Source organism: Coregonus lavaretus (genome assembly GCF_964263955.1).
Source record: "Coregonus lavaretus genome assembly, chromosome: 20".
Taxonomy (NCBI): Eukaryota; Metazoa; Chordata; class Actinopteri; order Salmoniformes; family Salmonidae; genus Coregonus; species Coregonus lavaretus.
Genome location: NC_140007.1, coordinates 10,499,487 through 10,521,033, shown reverse-complemented (window position 1 = coordinate 10,521,033; position 21,547 = coordinate 10,499,487). Strand labels below are relative to the sequence as shown.

Below are 21,547 nucleotides of genomic sequence, written 5' to 3'. Positions count from 1 at the left end.
TTAAATAAGAACAATACAACTAAATAATAATAATGTGTGGGTGTGTGTAGAATGTGTATGGTGTCAGTATTGTCTTGCAAATGTCAGTGCTGATGGCTGATGAGACAATCACAGCAGCCCTGTCTGACTCTCCATCCCTTCCTGTTTGATTGTGTTGCTGCCCGCCGGACTCTGCAGCAACAGCTGATGCATTTTATCAACACACACACAACATCTCAGGTGGAGATACATGAAAGACACAAGTGGTGACAGGAAGAGGAAGGACTGTCACTGGACAGAGAGAAAATACAGCAGAGAGACCGAGAAAGCGTGAGGGAGTGGAGGGAAGAGATAGAATGAGGGAGAAGATGAGAGATGGCTGCGAAAGTGGGAGAGAAACACAAGAACTGACAGAATTAGGGATATAAAGGAGGAAATCAAAAATAATATGTTGTTTTAGGGCCCAGCAGGCACCAGTGGGTTTGGTGGTCTGGTTTTCATTCAGTGGGAAACGTCCCCGTTTCATCATTTATGACAATTCCACACTGTCACTAGAATTAGCATTTAAGTCACGGTGGTATGACTGATTAATGTTTTGTACAATGTACCATCTGGTATACGTTTCTGCTTCTTGATAGAAAGTCAATCTTTGTGAATTAAGCTTTATGAATGAATACATCTCCTTATCCTCGCTCTCAGGGGAAGAAACGTGTCACATTATCAACAGGGAGCATTTCCATGTAATATCATATGACAGCAGACCCAGTATCTGTTTGAAATGGCAGACCAACATTATATAAGCATGTGGGCACTTGGTCTGAGGCAACATTTATATTGTTATGTTAAACCCATAGTCTTCAGAAAAGAAAACGCTTGAGAGATTAGATAAAAATGCAAGCTTTTCAATTCCCAAGAGGAAGAATTTAAGAATTGTCTACTTTGTCTATTCAGGGAGTCAATGAGAATGGCTGCTTAGCAGAGAGGGAAATATCAGGTTTTCTTCCCCACTTCCCCAACTTTAAAACCACTTGACTTATTTGGCGAATTTGAGTCTGTGCTTATTCACTTATCCCATCTCCCAAGGTAGAGAGGCGATGTGGTTATTCCCTCATTTGTTAAGCCCTCATCCAGAAATGAAATGCTGGTGGTGTGAAATCCAATTAAGCGTCTCTCTCTCTCTCTCTCTCTCCCTCCGCCACCTCCAGTGTTTGCTATGGCTGGTCTGGGGAAATGTCTCGTGGCGTGATATTAAAACTCCATCCATACTGGGGAAAAAGTGTCAGCTCGGGCTGATTCTGTCAGGCTTGTGTGCGTTTGGGATTTGTATCTTATAAGTACACACACTTGACAGCTTTATCCACTGCAACAACATTGGGGAGTAAAGGCCTCAACTCAATTAAGTCCTCCTTTAATCAATGGAAGGCTCTGCCTGAGATGGCACTTAGCAACAGCCAGAGAAAACTTCTAAATTGGATCAGATTGGTACCTTCCGAGGTACTGGGCCATACTCTCACCTCATCGGCATAATGAACCTAATATGAGAGGTGGAATAGTAGGTGAGTAAATCAATGTTTAATGGCTTTTAGTTTGATGAGTCTGGCTTTCTATTAAACGTAGTTTACGCAGGTGATTTGATGGCCCCATAACCTCTAGTGTTTCTACATAGATTGGCCACAGACTTTAAAGCAACACACTTATTTTATGAGAATTGTTGTGTGCCCGTTCACACTCTGCCAATACCAATTGTTCCAGATCACACATCTGATTAAAAGCCCCTTTTTATGAGTCAAACCTATATAAAAAAAAAACGAAATCATGCTCATTCCTTTAAAGCCCTATAAAGTTTTGGTTAATGATAGAACAACATGACATCACCAAGTCAATATGGAGCATGCCAGTGGACGTTATGCTGCTATTTATTCATGCTGGGCAGCAGGCAGACATCTATTACAAGAAGATCTCCCACTGATTATGGTGTGTGCAGTGAGTGGGTTGACTCTCCTTTCCCACTCTGTGACTCGCGTGCAATTATTATTGTGTAGATGGAATGAGAACATACACACATGAAAAAAATAGACGTGTGAGGGCACTAGGTACACATGCTTTATAGATTGGTGGACACACATGTACACAGACATGTATTAAAAGTGAGTTGTTGCTTATACGTTTTATAAGTGGGCGTTGTGTGTGAGAGAGCTTTTGATCAAGGGTGGTCTTTCAAGCCAGACTTGCAGCTGAGTTAGCTAGTGCAACACTTCGGGTAGAGTATGGCTCGTAATCAAGCTAGATCAAGGTTATTAGGGCTTGATCCTTGAAAAAGGGAATGGAAAGTTTCAAATTTCAAGTTTTATTAGCCGAATGCACTTCTTATTAGTAAACCAAAACTAAAGCGATTCACAATATATTTTTCAATGTAAATCACGATGTGACATTGTCTAAAAACCACCCAAAAATATATTTCTTAGTGTTATGCCATTTCCATTCATTTTTCAAATCTTATTCTTAAAAGCTCACGTCTGCCCAACCTGATTGTCATGCTTTCATTCAAACATGTATTTTTTTTTAGTGGGAAGAGGAATAGCAGGAGGAAGGGCATCAATCTACCTCTTTTTGAGTATGTTGAAAAATTTAGTTTGTGACTAGACTAATAAAAACAACTATTTTGGACTCTCTCTCTCTCTCTCTCTCTCTCTCTCTCTCTCTCTCTCTCTCTCTCTCTCTCTCTCTCTCTCTCTCTCTCTCTCTCTCTCTCTCTCTCTCTCTCTCTCTCTCTCTCTCTCTCTCTCTCTCTCTCTCTCTCTCTCTCTCTCTCTCTCTCTCTCTCTCTCTCTCCTGCTCTCTCTCTCTCTAGGTATGAGATTAGGGACACCCACCTGGTGGAGGACAGTGTTCTGGAGGCCCTGAAGGTCAAAGCTGACTTCCAAAATTTCAAGCCTCGCCCATTCAACATGCGTGAATTCTATGACCGCACGGGACATGATATCAAGGACATGTTGCTGGCATGTCACTTCCGGGGGGCCGAGTGCAGAGCTGAGGACTTCCAAGTGGTAAGTTACCTGAGGGCCTTGAATCAACTTTCAAGACAATAGTTGTATTTATGTACCAAAGAGAAATAAAACAACAGCTGCTACTGCTGTTGCGCTCAAAAATGGTATGATACAGTATGTGCATCTCTGCGCTGCCTCCTGAGTCTGTTCGTAGTACATCTGACTGCACCTCAAAGTCAAAATTGACCTATTTCACGATGAATTTATCTCCATATTTAATTGTAGGCTGTAATGAGTGTGGTGGCCCTACTGTGCCCCACTGTGGGACTCAACCAGGCGCTCTTTTGATAACCCGCCATGCACACAGCTGCTGTTTGAGAGTGCTGGCAAAAAACATCATCCCCTTTCGTAATGTGTTTGTTAATTTATTCAAACACTGTTTGTAGTGTAATCCCTCAAACTCAGGTTGGGAGCTAGTCTTTCATTATTTGGGATTTTTCCCATCAAAACAAGAGAGCGGCTGGCACGGCATGCTGTGTGGAGCTATCCTCAGAGACTTGGTGTTCAAAGCTGCATGTGGGAAGTAGATGTGGAATATGTGGTAGAGAGGGATGAAAGATTCATGTTTAAGGGAGACTGTGGGATACTGTATGTAATGTACAGCATATGTGGGTGGCACAGTAAACATTTGTTTTGTAATTACTGCAGCATATCATTTGTTTAACACTTGATAACACTTGATTTAGCCTACATCATCATCAATATTTGATCTGGTTGGCTGATAAACGCAGCGAGGCAGAAAGAAAGAGAGGTAAATCACAATCAGTAAAATAAATCAAGCTAGCTAACTAGCAGATTTAAATCAATCATCAACAATCAGCTGATAGCCCACCCTCTTTTCCCGAAGTGTTCGTGTTAAAAAGCCTCATAGCATAAGGTAAGAAGGATCTGAGGAAACGTTCTGTTTTTGCCCTAGGTAAAATAAATCTGTCTGTCATCGCACTGCAATGCTCCAGGCAGGTACTGTGGAGTGGGTGGCTAGTGTTGGCTTCTATACTCTAAGCTTTTTGAGGATCCGCTTAACCAGCATGGGCTCTAGTTTGTCCTGGTTGGTGCCGATGGTAGAACCAGCCTTCTTGATGATTTGGTTTAGCCTGTTTGCATCCTCCCTAGTGATGTTACGCCCCCCCAGCAGATTGCACTGTAAAACAGGACACTAGCCACAACACTATGAAAACAAAATGTTAGCATTTTTGAGCAAACATCGAAGGATCTGAGCTTCCTTAAAAATAATAGCCTTTGCTGAGCCTTTTTAAAAACCATGTAGGTGTTCTCTTTCCACTGCAGCTTATCGTCAATCATCACCCCCAGAAATGTGTACGAGTCCACCCTTTCCACAGTGTCCTCATTGATGACCACAGGAGATGCACTCTCCTTCCTCCTGAAGTCTATCACCAGCTCTTTGGTTTTAGAGCCATTCAGCTCCAGATGGTGTTGGCTGCATCATGCCACAATTTAGGTTATTTCCTCCCTGTATAGGGAATCATCATCCTATTTGATGCAGCCTACAATGGCTGAATCGTCTGAAAACGTTTGTAGGTGACAGGAGGCTTGGGCGTGCCAGCAGTCTGCTGTGTAGAGGGTGAGAGATTGGTGACAAAACCGTCCCTTGTGGGGCACCTGTGTTCGTGATGATGGTGTCTGAGACCGAGTGGTTCTGTAGTCTGACACGCTGCGGCCTGTCAGTGAGGTAGTCCATGACCCAGGTGATGGTGGAAGGATGTAACTGCATAACCTGGAGTTGGCAGGCTAGAACATGGGGCTGGATGGAGGCACTGTGACTAGCTTGCTTACAGTTTGTGATGATGAGTGAGTGTGTTGTCGTTCCATTCATTTTCAGTCTTGGAGAGTACACAGCCTTTGTACTCTGCCCCATTGATTTCGTTTAGATTATATGGTGATTTTCCTGGACACTGTCGTATCTCACCAGAGGACAGTTATGAGAGAGAGAGAGAGAGAGAGAGAGAGAGAGAGAGAGAGAGAGGAGAGAGAGAGAGAGAGAGAGAGAGAGAGAGAGAGAGAGAGAGAGAGAGAGAGAGAGAGAGAGAGAGAGAGAGAGAGAGAGAGAGAGAGAGAGAGAGAGAGAGAGAGAGAGAGAGAGAGAGAGAGAGAGAGAGAGAGAGAGAGAGAGAGAGAGAGAGAGAGAGGAGAGAGAGAGAGAGAGAGAGAGAGAGAGAGAGAGAGAGAGAGAGAGAGAGAGAGAGAGAGAGAGAGAGAGAGAGAGAGAGAGAGAGAGAGAGAGAGAGAGAGAGAGAGAGAGAGAGAGAGAGAATTCAATCATAGCATAAGACACGTAAGTGGTCTTAATGTTGTGAAATTATTCATAATTTGTCATCTTTGCTCATAAACTGGCATGTACAGTATTACAACTGTCTCTGAAAATCTTGTTGGGTGTATGCATTTTAAAAGTTAGATACGTTTGCATCATAAGTACCCAAGGCTCAAAGCAACCTTTGGATAAAGTCTATCACAGTGGATGGACAATTTTGGGAGCTGAGTGTTTTTTGAAGTATTTTCTCTTTAATACATATTTGAAAGCCCTTTCCGGCCGACCCTCTCCTGTTCCACTCCCCTCCTGTCCACGCAGTACTCCTCAGAAAGAGAGAGAGAGATAAAGAGAGAGAGCTCTGGCAACAAACAGAATCCCTTTTCGTAATGTGTTTGTTAATTTATTCAAACACTATTTGTAGTGTAATCCCTCAAACTCAGGTTGGGAGCTAGTCTTTCATTATTTGGGATTTTTCCCATCAAAACAAGAGAGCGGCTGGCACGGCATGCTGTGTGGAGCTATCCTCAGAGACTTGGTGTTCAAAGCTGCATGTGGGAAGTAGATGTGGAATATGTGGTAGAGAGGGGATGAAAGATTCATGTTTAAGGGAGACTGTGGGATACTGTATGTAATGTACAGCATATGTGGGTGGCACAGTAAACGTTTGTTTTGTATTTACTGCAGCTAGCTGATGCTACTTCATCATAGGGTTTTAGTCTAAAATCTCCCACTGGGTTAAAGTCTCCTTGCCATAAATCTGCTGCGTTGGCTGATGATGGATCCTCTGCCAGTTGCCAATAGTCTTAGCTGTCTTCCATTCATTTTCAGTCTTGGAGAGTACACTGCCTTTGTACTCTGCTTACTGCCCCATTGATTTAGTTTCAATTAAATTGTGATTGTCCAGGACACTATCATATCTCACCAGAGGACAGTTATGGAGGACAGAGAGGGAGCGAGCGAGAGAGAATTCAATCAAGGCATACAACACGTGTTAAGATATGAATATTTCATTATTTACAATATTTGGTCATACACTGGCATGTACAGTATTACAACTTGTTGGGTGTATGTATTTCAAAAGTTAGATACGTTTGCATCATAAGTACCCAAGGCTCAAAGCAACCTTTGGATTTTTTATTTATTTCTTACGTAAAAATGTATTATTATATATTATATCACAGTGGATGGACAAGAAATGCTGGCGACCATAACAGAAGCCAAACGTGAGTTGGCTTGGGGGTGTGGTTTGATGTGGGTGTTTTTTCTGTCAGAACCTTGCCCGCAGCTGTTTCCCCCTACTCAATCACAACAAACAAACCTCCTGCAGATTGAGTTCAATAACTACAGGCAGATGTATGGTGAGATGCCAGAGGAAGCTTTGAATAGGTCAGCAATCTACAGAGTAATATGAGAAGAATGCAATTGCTGAATTTATGTAGATTTTCTAAACTAAGTGTTTTAATAACTTTCAAATGTAGTAACAGGTCCATGTAGAATAAACAAACAATTTACATAATACCATAGAAGCAGTGTTTTGCTAATATACCAATGTGTACCTTTCACCTTTCATTGTCATTCTCATCCGATACAGATACTGTGCCTAGCGACATTTTGTGTAGTTGTAATGGGGGTACCTTGGCAAACATGTCAGAGGGGTTATACCTTCCTGTGTGGTGTCCCGCATACAACAGGAGTTTCCTGATCCTGGTGCAGAATACACAGGGTTTCTCCCTCCTCATATTGAGCAGGCATGGCATGAGGTGGCATGAGGTAAGGCTGGAGGTGAGGTCTTTGCCAGTGCCCCATTGATGGGCATAGCAGCGTTGATCAGTTCCTGGCACCTCATCAAATATACTGGTCGTTCACACACAAACACACACTGCAGGATCTACATGCTCTAGATCAGTGGAAAATGTGTTTACTTTGAAGATCTTCTGGTCTTTGATTTTTTGCAATGCACTGTGAACGCTAGCTACCATATTCATATTTTTCATCATGAGTTGTTGATTATATTTCGGATCAGTTGGACATAGATCAGGTCAGCATGTGTGGAGTAAGATTGTGTTTTCATATTGGTCACATATTGGTCGCAACAACGTCCCTTGAGATCAAGTAAGATTTTCTGATCGCATTATCCAATTATTATGCACGATGAGTAAGATGATGTCGAGGATGAGATTGATGAGATTTTGATGTAATAAGCCTCAGCCATTAATTATTAATTATATATTCCATTATGATATGCCAATCACTGGGATGGAGATGATATATTGCAGAAAGTGCCTGGGGTGATGGGTGCTTGTAAAATGTAACAACCAATCCAATGACGTGGAATAGTGGAAGGCCCAATTGCATCTGATTAAAAACTGATTGGTGTTGACCATAAAAATAAAAAAAATTAATTAAAAGATTAGAAAAACATCCTTCTTAGACCATTGCTTGTTTTAAAGGGTTATCTTTAAAACAATAGCCTGATGTGCATATAAATGTAGGGAGAGAAATGATTGTCCTCTCGAGCTGCACTGAGTACTTTTTGAATCATCCACTTTCGGCTGATTAGCGTTATTCAGGTAGGTACCCATACCCATAGCGCAGAGACCCCTAGAGGGCGTAGCTCTTCCTGATGTCGTATTACCTCTAGGTGTCGATCCAGTCAGCCCAGCCGGTAAAACACCCGTGTCTCCCATGGACCGGCTCATACATAAAACAACCTCCATTCAGTCTGCAAAGGAGTCGGGTTCCTCCATAACTCGATTTAAGGGCTCATCGGTGGGAAAGAAACGGGGAAAATATGCATACTCTCTTAATTAAACACAATTTTCCACCACCATGCTAGTGTGGCTAATGCTACTTCCTGGTTTTGTGGTGCGCTTTCAGCCAGGGGTAAACTACAGACTCACGAGGTGTGCAACATCCGGAAATTATGTAATTAACAGCTAATGTTTGCTTTTTTATTTGGGGCTATGGCAGTTAATTGAAAAACATTCTAACAGTATTTCTGATTGTCTACTCAACTCACTATCACATAATATTTATGTGGGGCTATGACAGTCAATTGCAAATGAGTCTGACATAATGTATCTTATCTCACCACCACTAATGAGATGGGTGTGGCTTGATGCATGTCGCATCAGAGCTTCTCAAAGTCAGGGGGCGTGGTCGACAGTGCGGACCTCATCTCTGCTCTCACATCAAACCTGCATCAATATTTGGTTTTAATGCAGACGAGACCACTGATGGTGCTTTCAAGATAACTGGGAACTCGGAAAAATACGTGGTCAAATCATGACGTCAGTGATCTTCAGGTCGGAAAGTCGGAGCTCTAGAAAGAGGCCAGAGTTCCCGAGTTTGATTTCCTAGTTGGATGACCGTTCAAAACTATTTTTTCCAGACAGAGCTAGATTTTTCTGAGTTCCCAGGCATCTTGAACGCACTGAAGTCGGAAGTCAGAGATTTCACTTACCAGCATGTCAACTGAGCCAGGATCACAGTCAAATGGATTGGGAAGTAGGTCCCAAAGTGCTCTTCCAAGCGTTGGAGGTGAGCAGTCATCACTCGTGTGGGACACTTACTGATGCTGTTTTCTGTTAGAAACATGCACAGCTGAGGGAAGGGGGCATGGTTGGCTTTTGTGAAAGACTCTGTCTCCAATAATAATAATTTCCTCTGAATCCACTGATTCGGTCACTCATCTGTTTTTGTTCAGTTCGTTCAGTTTTCCAAATATGTCTGTTACATAGGCAAGGAGACACATTTTCTTTTCATTACCTAGAAAGTCAACCAAGTCTTATTTTTTTTTACATCCATTGTGAATGACAACAGTTCCTCTCTCAATGCGAAAAATCTTTCCAACACTGCCCCTCGATAAACACCAAGCCTCGGTGTGAAATAGAATATTGTCATGCTCTGATCCTATATCTCCACATAGTTTTGTGAACAGGATGTGGATGTGGTTTGATGTAGTTTACAATCGAAGTTACCTGCTGCAGTATATCTCAAAGTTCTGTGCTCAGCTCTTTTGCCGCTAGTTGCTCTCGGTGTATCATACAATGCGTCCATATAGCAGAGGGGGACACATTCATAACTAGAGTGCAGAGGCCTGACCGCCGTCCCGCCATAGATGGAGCCCCATCTGTGCAAAAGCCCACCATTCGATCCCATGGAATCTGTTTTCCTCAATGTAGCCACGCAGCACACTGTACATCCCCATGTGCCGTTTCATGCTCAGGAATCGTGAGAAAGAACAATATGTTCTTGTGAATAGCATCCCCCGACATGTATAGCAAACAAAAGTCAATGCATGGGCATCTCAGCCTTCACAGCTAATGTCCATTTGGAGAGCATAAGCTGTGGTTTTTGAGTCGTTCAGTCAGAGTTCCTCTTGATTGCTAGCAATAACATACATTCTTAATTTAACAGTGTTATCTGACAAAGGTATTGATGTGAGTTTCTGTGCCTCTGCCTCCCCACACATTGTTTTCACCATATCAATTGCGGCCAGCAGTGGCGGCTGGTGAAAAATATTCTCGGTGGGGCTGTGCCATACTTTTTTTTTCCTGTAACCATCGCGATATATTTTAACACAAACTGCAGGAAAGCAGTGCTCAGTGAAACATTCAGTAATTATTTAATGCCAATATTAAAAAGTTGAGGCATTCTTACACAAAAACATATTACACAAACCCAAGCCTTTCATTTGCATTTAAAGTGAACTTTTCACCATTGGTAGTAAACAGGCAACGCAACAGGCATGCTGTCAGAACAGAGTGGAAAGTGGACAATAACATGAAATTATTATAAAGTTTATAGGAAATCTTACACTGTATAAAAGGATGCATAATATAGAAATGGATATCAAGTGGATGAACTCAAACCTTTGACTGGAAGAATAGCATACAGTATTTTATGATCATACTAAATGTGACTAATTGTTAATGTGCTCCAGAACTGCAACAATTAATTGATACAAAACAACATATATACAGTAATATTAGCAAAGACACTATTAAGACTTTCTAGAGTACCATATATAACTGGATTTTTTATGCTAAGGTCAACTATATACAAAGAAACATGCGGCCAGAGCTGCTCTGTGTGTGTGTGTCTGTCATCTTATTTGTACAGGAATTTTATATATATATATAGACAGACAGACAGACAGACAGATAGTGTGTATATACACACAAACTATGTCTAGTAACTGCTTTTAACCTGTGATGTACATAATTAACTGATGTTATTACGTTTTAAAGCCTTTTTCTATTACATTTGTGAGAGGGATGCAACATGGATAAGAGCGTCTGCTAAATGACTAAAATGTAAAATGTAAACATCATTTTGTTCTGCTGTGCACTTAGCAATAAAGTTAATCTTCAATAACAACTAGGCCTCTTCTAGAAATTGACCTGGTGGACACCTGAATAATTATTACAAACTGTGTAGTACTTTCCTGCATTATTATCAACGTCTGATTGTGTCTTCTCTTTCCTTTTAAAATACTAAAACAAATATAATTGTGACGGCTCTATGATAATCACTCACTTTGATGACCAGACACATTTAGGCTTTTAAACTGTTATGGCTATGGTTCAACCCAGCACTCAGAGAAACCAACACGACAAAGGGAGTGGAAGAAACAAAAAATATTTTAATAAAAGTTCAAATTGTCTTAGTCCAAAAACAACTGAAGTAAAGGAACAGAGTGGGCTAGTCGGCTCCGGAGGAAGGAGAGGCTGAGGCAGGCAGGCAGGCAGGCAGGCAGGCAGGCAGGCAGGAAGGCAGGCAGGTTGGGAGGTATGTCCGAACTGAAGACAAAACAAACGACAGGTTAAGGAGAGTGGAGAGCCAGGCTGAAGACAAAGACAAAATAACTTTACTGGTGAGCCAAGTTACCGCTCTGGTAAGAACAACGATCTGGCGCCGGTGGAGAGCCATGCCCAGGAATAAGTAGTGCAGGTTGATGAGAGAATAGGATGCAGCTGCGTAGGCAGGAATCACTGGAAACAACCCGCAGCTGCACAGGAGAGGCAGATCCTGAGCACGCCCCCTGCTCCACTCCAGACACACCCACATAAAGGGGACAAACACACATACAACAGAAAAAGAGGGGACAAAACAAGGAGGAAGGGAAACAGAAAAGGGAGAGACAAGCTGCCCACATAACAGTACCCCCCCCTCAATGGTCGCCACCTGGCGACCCACCAGGCCTGTCAGGGTTGTCGTGATGGAAGTCCGTGATCAGCTGAGGATCCAACACAAAACGCTTAGGGACCCAAGACCTCTCCTCTGGTCCATAACCTTCCCAATCGACTAGGTATTGGAGACCCCTACCCCGCCTCCGAGAGTCCAGGAGCCTACTGACGGTGTAGGCCGGATGGTCGTCAATGAGGCGAACAGGTGGAGGTGGATCAGCCGGCGGACACAAAAGGCTGGAGGACACAGGTTTCAGTTGGGAGACGTGGAAGGTAGGGTGTATCTTCATGGCTGAAGGCAACTTCAAACGAACCGCAGCGGGGTTAATGATGGATTCCACCACAAACGGACCCAGGTACCGAGGAGACAGCTTGCGTGATTTGGTACGAAGAGGTACGTTCTTAGATGACAGCCAAACCTCTTGACCAGGATGAAACACAGGTGCGGGAGTCCTGCTCCTATCCGCTGTTGTCTTGTTCCTGTCGGTGGTCCGAAGCAATGCTTCCCGAGCGTCGCTCCACACTCTCTGGCAGCGGCGGAGGTTCTCCTGAACCGAAGGAACAGCCAATTCCTTCTCCTGAGCAGGAAACAGAGGGGGTTGATAACCCATGGTAACCTCGAAGGGTGAAAGACCGGTGGCAGAGGCGGTGAGGGAGTTGTGGGCGTACTCTATCCAGGGCAGATGTTTAGCCCAGGATGATGGATGTTGAGCAGCCACACAACGAAGGGTTGCTTCGAGGTTTTGATTGGCTCTTTCTGTTTGACCGTTGGTCTGGGGATGAAACCCTGAGGACAGACTAACGGAAGCACCCAAAGCAGAACAGAAACCCTTCCAAACACGGGAAGTAAACTGTGGGCCTCTATCAGATACGATGTCCACAGGTATTCCATGGGGACGGAATACATGTTGGACTAGGAGGTCCGCTGTCTCACTGGCAGACGGTAATTTTGGTAATGCTATATAGTGGACAGATTTAGAGAATCTGTCCACAATGGTAAGTATAGTATCATTACCTTCAGACTTGGGTAGGCCGGTGACAAAATCCATGGCAATGTGGGACCAGGGACGGCTGGGAACTGGGAGGGGTAGCAGCAGTCCCGAAGGGGACTGATGGGAGGCTTTGCCCCGAGCACAGGTTGAACAGGCTGCCACAAAAGCCCGAACGTCAGTTTCCATTGAAGGCCACCAAAAATGTCTCCTAAGCAGCGTCAACGTGCGTCTCATCCCAGGGTGACCAGCAAAACGGGAGGTGTGAATCCACTGCAACACCTGAGACCGGACCGTCTCGGGAACAAAGAGTAGGTTGGGAGGTCCATCACCCGGTCCCGGGTCCGTGGCAAGTGCAGTCTTCACAAGAGACTCGATCTCCCACTGAACAGCCGCCACGACGCATGAGGAAGGCAGGACTGCCTCAGGCTCGCTGGTCTCCGAAGGGTCAGCAAACTGGCGGGACAAAGCATCTGGTTTAACATTTCTTGACCCCGGTCTGTATGTAAGAATAAAGTTAAACCTACTAAAAAACAGGGCCCATCTGGCTTGGCGTGAGTTGAGTCTCTTAGTGGCTTGGATGTAAGCCAAGTTTTTGTGGTCAGTCCAGACCACAAACGGCAATTCAGCTCCATCCAGCCAGTGCCGCCATTCTTCCAGTGCAAGCTTGACCGCCAGCAGTTCCCGGTTTCCAACGTCGTAATTCCGTTCTGTGGGTGACAATTTCTTGGAGAAAAAAGCACAGGGGTGAAGCCTTTGGTCAGTGGGGGAGCGCTGGGAGAGGACTGCTCCCACACCTGAGTCCGACGCGTCCACCTCCACAACAAACTGCAGAGAGGTATTGGGGTGTATCAACACGGGGGAGGTGGAAAACAGTTCCTTCAAAACCCCTACCGCCTGCTCCGCCTCAGGGGACCACCGAAAAGGGACTTTAGGAGATGTGAGTCTTGTAAGGGGTGCCACCACTCTACTAAAACCCTTAATGAATCTACGGTAGAAGTTAGCAAAGCCCAAAAATCGTTGAAGTTGCTTACGGGTGGTGGGTGTGGGCCATTCCGTCACTGCCCGGATCTTCTCGGGGTCCGCCTTCACCTGCCCGCTCTCAATTATGAATCCAAGGAACGATGTAGACTGTTTGTGGAACTCACACTTCTCTGCTTTGACGTACAGCTTGTTCTCCAAGAGCCGTTGAAGGACTTGACGGACGTGTGACTCATGCTCCTCGGGTGACTTGGAAAAAACAAGAATATCATCCAGGTATACAAAGACAAAACGGTTCAAAAAATCCCTAAGAACATCGTTCACCATGGCTTGGAAAACCGCAGGGGCATTTGAAAGCCCAAAGGGCATGACCAAATACTCAAAATGTCCCAGTGGAGTGTTGAAAGCGGTTTTCCACTCATCTCCCTTTCGGATTCGGACAAGGTGATAAGCATTCCTGAGGTCGAGCTTGGAAAACACTGTGGCGCCATGCAGAGGTTCAAAAGCTGAGTTGATGAGTGGAAGGGGATACTTGTTTTTAACAGTTATGTTGTTTAAACCCCTGAAATCGATACAGGGGCGTAACGACTTGTCCTTCTTTTCCACGAAAAAGAAACCTGCACCCAAAGGAGACGACGAGGGACGGATTATGCCCGAGACCAGAGAATCACCAATGTACTGCTCCATTGCCTCTCTTTCCGGTCGGGACAGATTGTATAACCGACTAGAGGGCAAGGGAGCACCAGGAAGCAGTTCAATAGGGCAATCATAAGGCCTATGTGGTGGTAGAGACAGAGCCTTGTCCTTACTGAAAACCTCCGCTAAGTCATGGTATTCTTTGGGGACAGATGACAGATCAAGAGGAGCTGAGGGAGGAGTTGGGTTACACTTAGTGGGGGGAACCGCTGACCTCAGGCACTCGGAATGGCAGTTAGTGCTCCAACTGAGAATGGTGTGACGAGTCCAATCAATTTGTGGGTTGTGAAGAGCCAACCAGGGGAAGCCAAGGATTAGGGAGGTAGCTGAGCCAGACATAACTCTTAGCTGAATGCTTTCACAATGATTGCCAGAAATCACTAGGGAAACGGGGGTGGTTTGATGAGTTATCTCCGCGAGGAGGCGCCCATCAAGGGCTGTGACCCGGATGGGGGTAGGTAGTGGCTCCATGGGGATACGAGCTTGTGTAACGAACTGGTGGCTAATAAAGTTATCTTCTGCACCTGAGTCTATGAGAGCTGAGAGTGGCAGGGAATGACTCTGGAAACGTAAGGTTACAGGTACTTGTAATCGGGGAATGATGGGTTCAGGATCTAACTCTGGGCTCGCAAGTAGACCCACCGTTACGAGCGAGCCTTGTCTTTTGGCCGCTTAGGGCATGTAGCCAGAATGTGTGTGGCGTCTCCACAGTACAGGCACTCACCCGCCTGGAGGCGCCGTTGCCGCTCAGCTGGAGGTAGTCGAGCTCGACCCACTTGCATAGGTTCCTCCTCTGTGCTCGGGATGGAATCAGGAACAAGAAGCTGCCGACTCCGGAGAGGCGAGACTCGAGTGGTTGAAGGCTGGGGAACTCGTCCTCCTAGATGTGGCCGATCGCCTCTCTCCCGACGCCTCTCCCGCAACCGATTGTCTAGCTTGATGGACAGGGAAACGAGAGAATGTAAATCATGTGGCTCATCACGAGCAGCCAGTTCATCCTTAATGGCTTCATTCAAACCGTTTAGAAATGCTCCTTGAAGTGCCACATTGTTCCACTTGGAGTCCGCTGCCAACGTCCAGAACTCAATAGAGTACTCTGCCACACTGTTAGAACCCTGCCTCAAATTAAAAAGTATCTTGGAGGAATTACCCACATGGTCAGGATGGTCAAAAACAGTCTTCAATTTAGCAGAGAAATCAGCAAAAGTCAATCCAGTCAAAGTTTGATCTGAGCACACAGCCTCAGCCCAAACCAGAGCTTTCCCTCTTAACAGCCCCAGAACATAATGTACCTTAGATGAATCAGTAGAAAACGACAGTGGTCTCTGCCGAAAAATCAAGTCACACTGAAGCAAAAATCCCCGGCACTTGTCCAATTCTCCATTGAACGGTTCAGGCGACGTGACAGGGGGTTCCCGACGGAACGAAGCCTGCCTAGTGTCCGAGGAAACAACTTGGGGTGCATCAAACTGGGGGTCAGAGAGAGATGGAGAACTGATAACAGACAATTTAGAGACGTGTGTAGTTAACTGAGTCACCTGGTTCAGCAGTTGATGATTATCTTCCACAAGAGTCCGAATCAACTGGTCATGCTGTCCTAGCAACGTTCCTTGAGCCTGGATAGCTTGTTGGAAGCTGTCTTTGTTTGCCCCGTGCTGTTTCTCTGTTGGGTCCATGGCCAGATCGTTCTGTTATGGCTATGGTTCAACCCAGCACTCAGAGAAACCAACACGACAAAGGGAGTGGAAGAAACAAAAATATTTTAATAAAAGTTCAAATTGTCTTAGTCCAAAAACAACTGAAGTAAAGGAACAGAGTGGGCTAGTCGGCTCCGGAGGAAGGAGAGGCTGAGGCAGGCAGGCAGGCAGGCAGGCAGGCAGGCAGGCAGACCGACAGGCAGGAAGGCAGGCAGGTTGGGAGGTATGTCCGAACTGAAGACAAAACAAACGACAGGTTAAGGAGAGTGGAGAGCCAGGCTGAAGACAAAGACAAAATAACTTTACTGGTGAGCCAAGTTACCGCTCTGGTAAGAACAACGATCTGGCGCCGGTGGAGAGCCATGCCCAGGAATAAGTAGTGCAGGTTGATGAGAGAATAGGATGCAGCTGCGTAGGCAGGAATCACTGGAAACAACCCGCAGCTGCACAGGAGAGGCAGATCCTGAGCACGCCCCCTGCTCCACTCCAGACACACCCACATAAAGGGGACAAACACACATACAACAGAAAAAGAGGGGACAAAACAAGGAGGAAGGGAAACAGAAAAGGGAGAGACAAGCTGCCCACATAACATAAACTGTTGTAAGTGAACTATTCATCTTTCTAACAACATCTTTATCAGCCAATAGTAAATATAGTTATTTACCTGATTGTTAGCATGCTGTCTGTGAACCTCTGGACAAGTGCTTTAATGAAGACAGGGTCGATGTTCCTCTTCTGCAGCTGGCTGAAAAGCATGTCCACATTTGGCATGATCTTGTGGAACAGTGCCAGGAAAAAACAGAAAGCCTCGTCTTCGAGCATCCTCACAAAGCCCCCCGCCTCTCTGACAGTCGGGGCATCAAAGTTCCCAGAGTCTCTGATGGTCTGGAAACACGTTAGTGGGTGGAAACGTCAGTCGTCTCGTCAGCTTGAATGGCGATAAAATCAGCACTCTTTACTTCCTCCAGGATGTAATCCTTAAGCACTGACAGCATACATTCCAACAGCTCGTTCTGTATCGTCTTTGACGTGCCCTTAAAAACGGTAGCTGTCTTCAGGTGCTCCTCCAGCACACTGTCGAGGGAGGCAACAAAATCCACTAAGCCCCGGAAAATGCCGGGGTTGTCCGAGGAGTCAGTCTCCTCGTGCCCACGCAAGGCCAACTCAAAAGCCCCACAGAACTTCACACAATCGATAATTTTGGATAGAATGTGCCTGTTTTTATCCACCTCCTCATTGTGTTTCCTCACCGCAATCCTGTGGCCGTCATCCAGCTGCGTAGCAATGTTCACCCTTCCTAATACAGCTAGCTTTACAGAGTTGTCCATGTGTGCCCTGGTGTTCTCATGTTTCTTTACCTTCTCTGACAGGTGCTTCATATCCCTCACTCCGGTACCTGTCCATGCTGAATCTGACCCCGTCCGGCCCGTCGTTTTAAAAAGCAAGCACGGAAAGCAAAATAAAGCATTAGCATCAGTGCACCCAGCTAGCCAAGCCTTCCTGGTGTACCAGCTACGGGAGAAGCCGCGCATATACTGCTTCCCTTTCTCGCTAGCCTGCTGTCTGATTGAGAGGTCAGGTTGATCTGGGCCCAGCTCTTTCACCCGAACTTTCTCTGACAAAGTTCTCCTCTCAAACGGATCTTGGAGGAGAGATTTCACCGAGTTAGGGTTGGGTCTTGGAGGAGTAACGTTTGCGCTCACCATTGTCGTCTAGTAAAAATGGCGCCACTGGAGCCCGGTCCTTATTTTATCAGGGGCGAGCTTGGGGCGATAAAATAATCGCCCTCCTTGGATTCGAATTAAAATCGCTGATTAGCTACATTTTATGTCATACATTCATATCTTAAATTAGCAATTGGCTTAACTGCTACGTAGACCCGCCTCCTCGGGGCACTTTCTGTATCGCCCAGAGCTGACGAGGCGTTTGACAGGCAGAGGAAAGGTTGCGAATATGATTTTCTATCATATCTTACACATATTACTGTGTGCATTCCATATTTCAAACACACAAATATTGACATACTGATGTTTTTATTATTATTATTATTATTTTTATTTATTTTTTATTTTATTTTTTTAAATAATTTTATTTAAGGGGGCGGCGCCCTAGCGCCCTCTATCGGCCAGCCGCCACTGGCGGCCAGTAATATCAAAGTCTCTGCAATAGTGTGTGGTTTCATAGCGTAGCAGGCCTAGCCATTCACCCTGGGAATGATTCAAGTGCAATGGTCAAGTGCGGCCTTTTCCCATGATGTAAGGGCGCTCCCTGGTTGAATTTTATCTTTTAGATTTGAATAACTTTCATTTAGATTTCTAACGTGAACTACATTACAATGATTTTGAGATACAAAGACGATATTATAATATATAGTTTTTTTATTTAATTGTGTGTTTCTTTTGAAATACCTTAGTTTGGGAACCGCTCGGTTATGACATAATGACAGTGAGCTAGTGCAAGAAGCAACTAGGAAACATATTTGTCTGAGATATTCGCATCAACAATCAAATCAAATGTTTTGAGAAAGAGGGAAAATGATAAAGTGAATAAGCATAAATGATAAAGAGGCAGCAATTACAGAGTCATTGAGTGAATCCTCCACCCCCTTGCTGCCTTTCAACGATGGAGGGAATGATCAGGGATAATTGGCCTCTTTAAATATGGCTGTGGGACAAAGAGATGGAGCTGGTTCAAAAAGCCTCTCAAATGAGCTGAGGGAGAGAGCTGCTGAAAAGTGAGAAAATGTGAGAGACAGAGACAGAGAGGAATAGAAAGGGTGAGAAAGCACCTCTAGGGACCTCTGCAGCCTGCACTGATGGTCGGCCCCTCTCTTTTGTTTGTCAAATGCAGGCTTTGACAAGTCTACCCAGGGAAACAGGCACGGCAGCTGTTAGGTTACTGTGGGCTTCTTCTATGTTCTTAAATGTAATTGTTCCCTGCTGTACACTGTGCCATGACAGCTGTGCTATTACTTCCTTCCTCTGATCACTGTCTGTCTGTCATGTCGACTCTGGCAACTTCCTTTTCCTTGCGGGGTTTGGTGATAGACAAATGCAAAGCAACAAATCCCCGGCTTCCTCACAAAAATAACTTTTGATCTTTGCATGTCGCTACCTCAATTTTGCTGTGAAGGCAATGGAAGATAGAAAGCATCAAATTGCATCTAAATTGGGCTGAAACAAAAGCAATCTGTGTAAAGACAGTTAATGATTAACAAAACGAAGTCAGACTTAACTTTAGCTTTGTGGTGTGGGTGTTCTTTAATGGAAGCCTCTCCAACATAATCCAGGTAGAATCAGGAATTCCCCAAGGCAGCTGTCTAGTTCCCTTACTTTTTTCATTTTCTACTAATGGCATGCCACTGGCTTTGAGTAAAGCCAGTGTGTCTATGTATGCGGATGACTCAACACTATACACGTCAGCTACTACAGCGACTGAAATGACTGCAACACTTGCAAAGAGCTGCAGTTAGTTTCAGAATGGGTGTTAGTCCTAAATATTTCAAAACAAATAGCATTGTATTTGGGAAAAATCATTCACTAAACCATAACCTCAACTAAATCTTATAATGAACAATGTGGAAATTGAGCAAGTTGAGGTGACTAAACTGCTTAGAGTAACCCTGGGTTGTAAACTGTCATGGTCAAAACATATTGATACAACAGTAGCTAAGATGGGGAGAAGTCTGTTCTTAATAAAGCCTTCTTAACAACACTATCAACAAGGCAGGCCCTTCAGGCCCTAGTTTTGTCGCAGCTGGACTATTGTTCAGTCGTGTGGTCAGGTGCCACAAAGAGGGACTTGGCTCAGAACAGGGCAGCACGGCTGGCCCTTAAATGCACACAGAGAGCTAACATTAATAATATGCATGTCAATCTCTCATGGCTCAAAGTGGAGGAGAGATTGACTCGGTCACCCATGCATACACCACAAGACATACCACCAGAGGTCTCTTCACAATCCAGAACAGACTATGGGAGGCGCACTGTACTACATAGAGCCATGTCTACATGGAACTCTATTCCACATCAGGTAACTGATGCAAGCAGTAGAATCAGATAAAAAAAAGACAGATAAAAATACACTTTATGGAACAGCGGGGACTGTGAAGAGACACACACAGGTACAGACATGCTAACGCACACACACGCTACCACACGCACAACTACATTGTAAATTATTGTTGTATGGTGGTATCATACATTTTGTATTGTGGATATGTAGTGGTGTAATAATGTTATTTGATGTACTGTTTTATCTTTTGTTTTATGTGTGATGTAAGAGCCTTAATGTGTTTGGACCCCAGGAAGAGTAGCTGCTGCCTTGGCATTACCTAATGGGGATCACTAATAAATGCAAATACAAATACCCTCAGGCCCTTGAGTGGTGTTTATCCAACCATTCCCCCTCTTTCTTTTTCTCTCTTTTCTTCTCCTTTCAACAATTTCCCTCATCTCTCCTTCATTTTGACCACTGCACTGTTCGTCTCTTTCGCATCACCCCCATGGGCATGACAATTCTCATTATCTTTTCATACTGCACTCTCTCTATCCTCCACTCCTCTGCCCTTTCCCTCTTTCTCCCGTTCCCCTGGCATCCCTATTCATCCCTTTTTTTGTGAGTGTCAGGTTTTCTAAAAAAAGACAAGAGAAGTGAGGTGGAAATTTAAGGAGCATGTGAAATCACTTAAGGTTCAGCGTTGAAGTTGATCCCTCATTCCGTTGTGATGAGGCATGCATGCTGTACCAAATTAGTTTCATTCACTCTACTGAATACAGTGTATTTAGTGCTGACCATCTCAGAAGTTTGATCGATCGTAAAGATAACCACTTTACCTAAAGCAGTGGGTGAATACTCGTAAAGCTTATGAAGAAAAGTGATGCAGTAATGTTATAGGCTAGCCAAAGCCCAGCTGTCAGCACTGGACCAGCCAAATAGAGCAGGAGACTGGAGGTGATGGGAGAGTACATGTATGTGTATACATGTTCACATACAATTATGCTGACATAACACACACACACACACACACAGGCATATGCAAATGTGCACACACACATACACAGGCATATGCACATGCATACCACAGGAGGCTGCTGAGGGGAGGATGGCTCATAATAATGGCTGGAATGGAGTGAATGGAATGGTATCAAACACATGGAAACCATGTGTTTGATGAGTTCGATAGCATTCCATTTATTCCATTTCAGCCATTACTATGAGCCCGTCCTCCCCAATTAAGGTGCCACCAATCTCTTGTGATGCACACACAGGCATATGCACACACACTCACACCTTCATGGCTCACTCTCCACACAAAGCACATTATCTTGTCCGAGAAACCAACCCAGAGGGACAAGAGGAACTGACCCTAAAGAAATATTTTATAATTTTTTCAATTTCTTTACAAAATACAGCAAGATAGATTACAGGTGGCATAAAAAATAAATTAGATGAGATACAAAAGTTTAAAGTGGATGAGTGCATTTCTCTACCATCGATTATAAGTTTCCCCATGTCTTAGCCCAGTCTGATAACCCTATCCAAACCCCTCATTGAAACCGGCTTCCAGATGAGAGATGCTGCATCTCCTATTGTTCTGGGAGCGGAGCGTCACCGTGCATCGCTGTGACTCCAGTTGGCTCCTAGACGGATCAGTGGCGTTGCTCAAACGTACCCTATTTGCCCAGACCTGAGA

The 21,547-nt window shown here is 44.6% G+C and overlaps 1 protein-coding gene across 1 annotated transcript in view; it reads left to right on the top strand.

The window, feature by feature from the left end:
* The window catches only part of LOC311147776 (acid-sensing ion channel 1-like), a gene marked incomplete at its 5' end in the record, with an annotated part of 71,353 nt that overhangs the window by 2,088 nt on the left and 47,718 nt on the right, over positions 1-21,547 (top strand). The window contains one exon of the mRNA XM_084184553.1: positions 2,831-3,026. Within this exon, the coding sequence (XP_084040679.1) occupies positions 2,831-3,026 (196 nt within the window). The remainder of the gene's footprint in view (positions 1-2,830; positions 3,027-21,547) is intronic.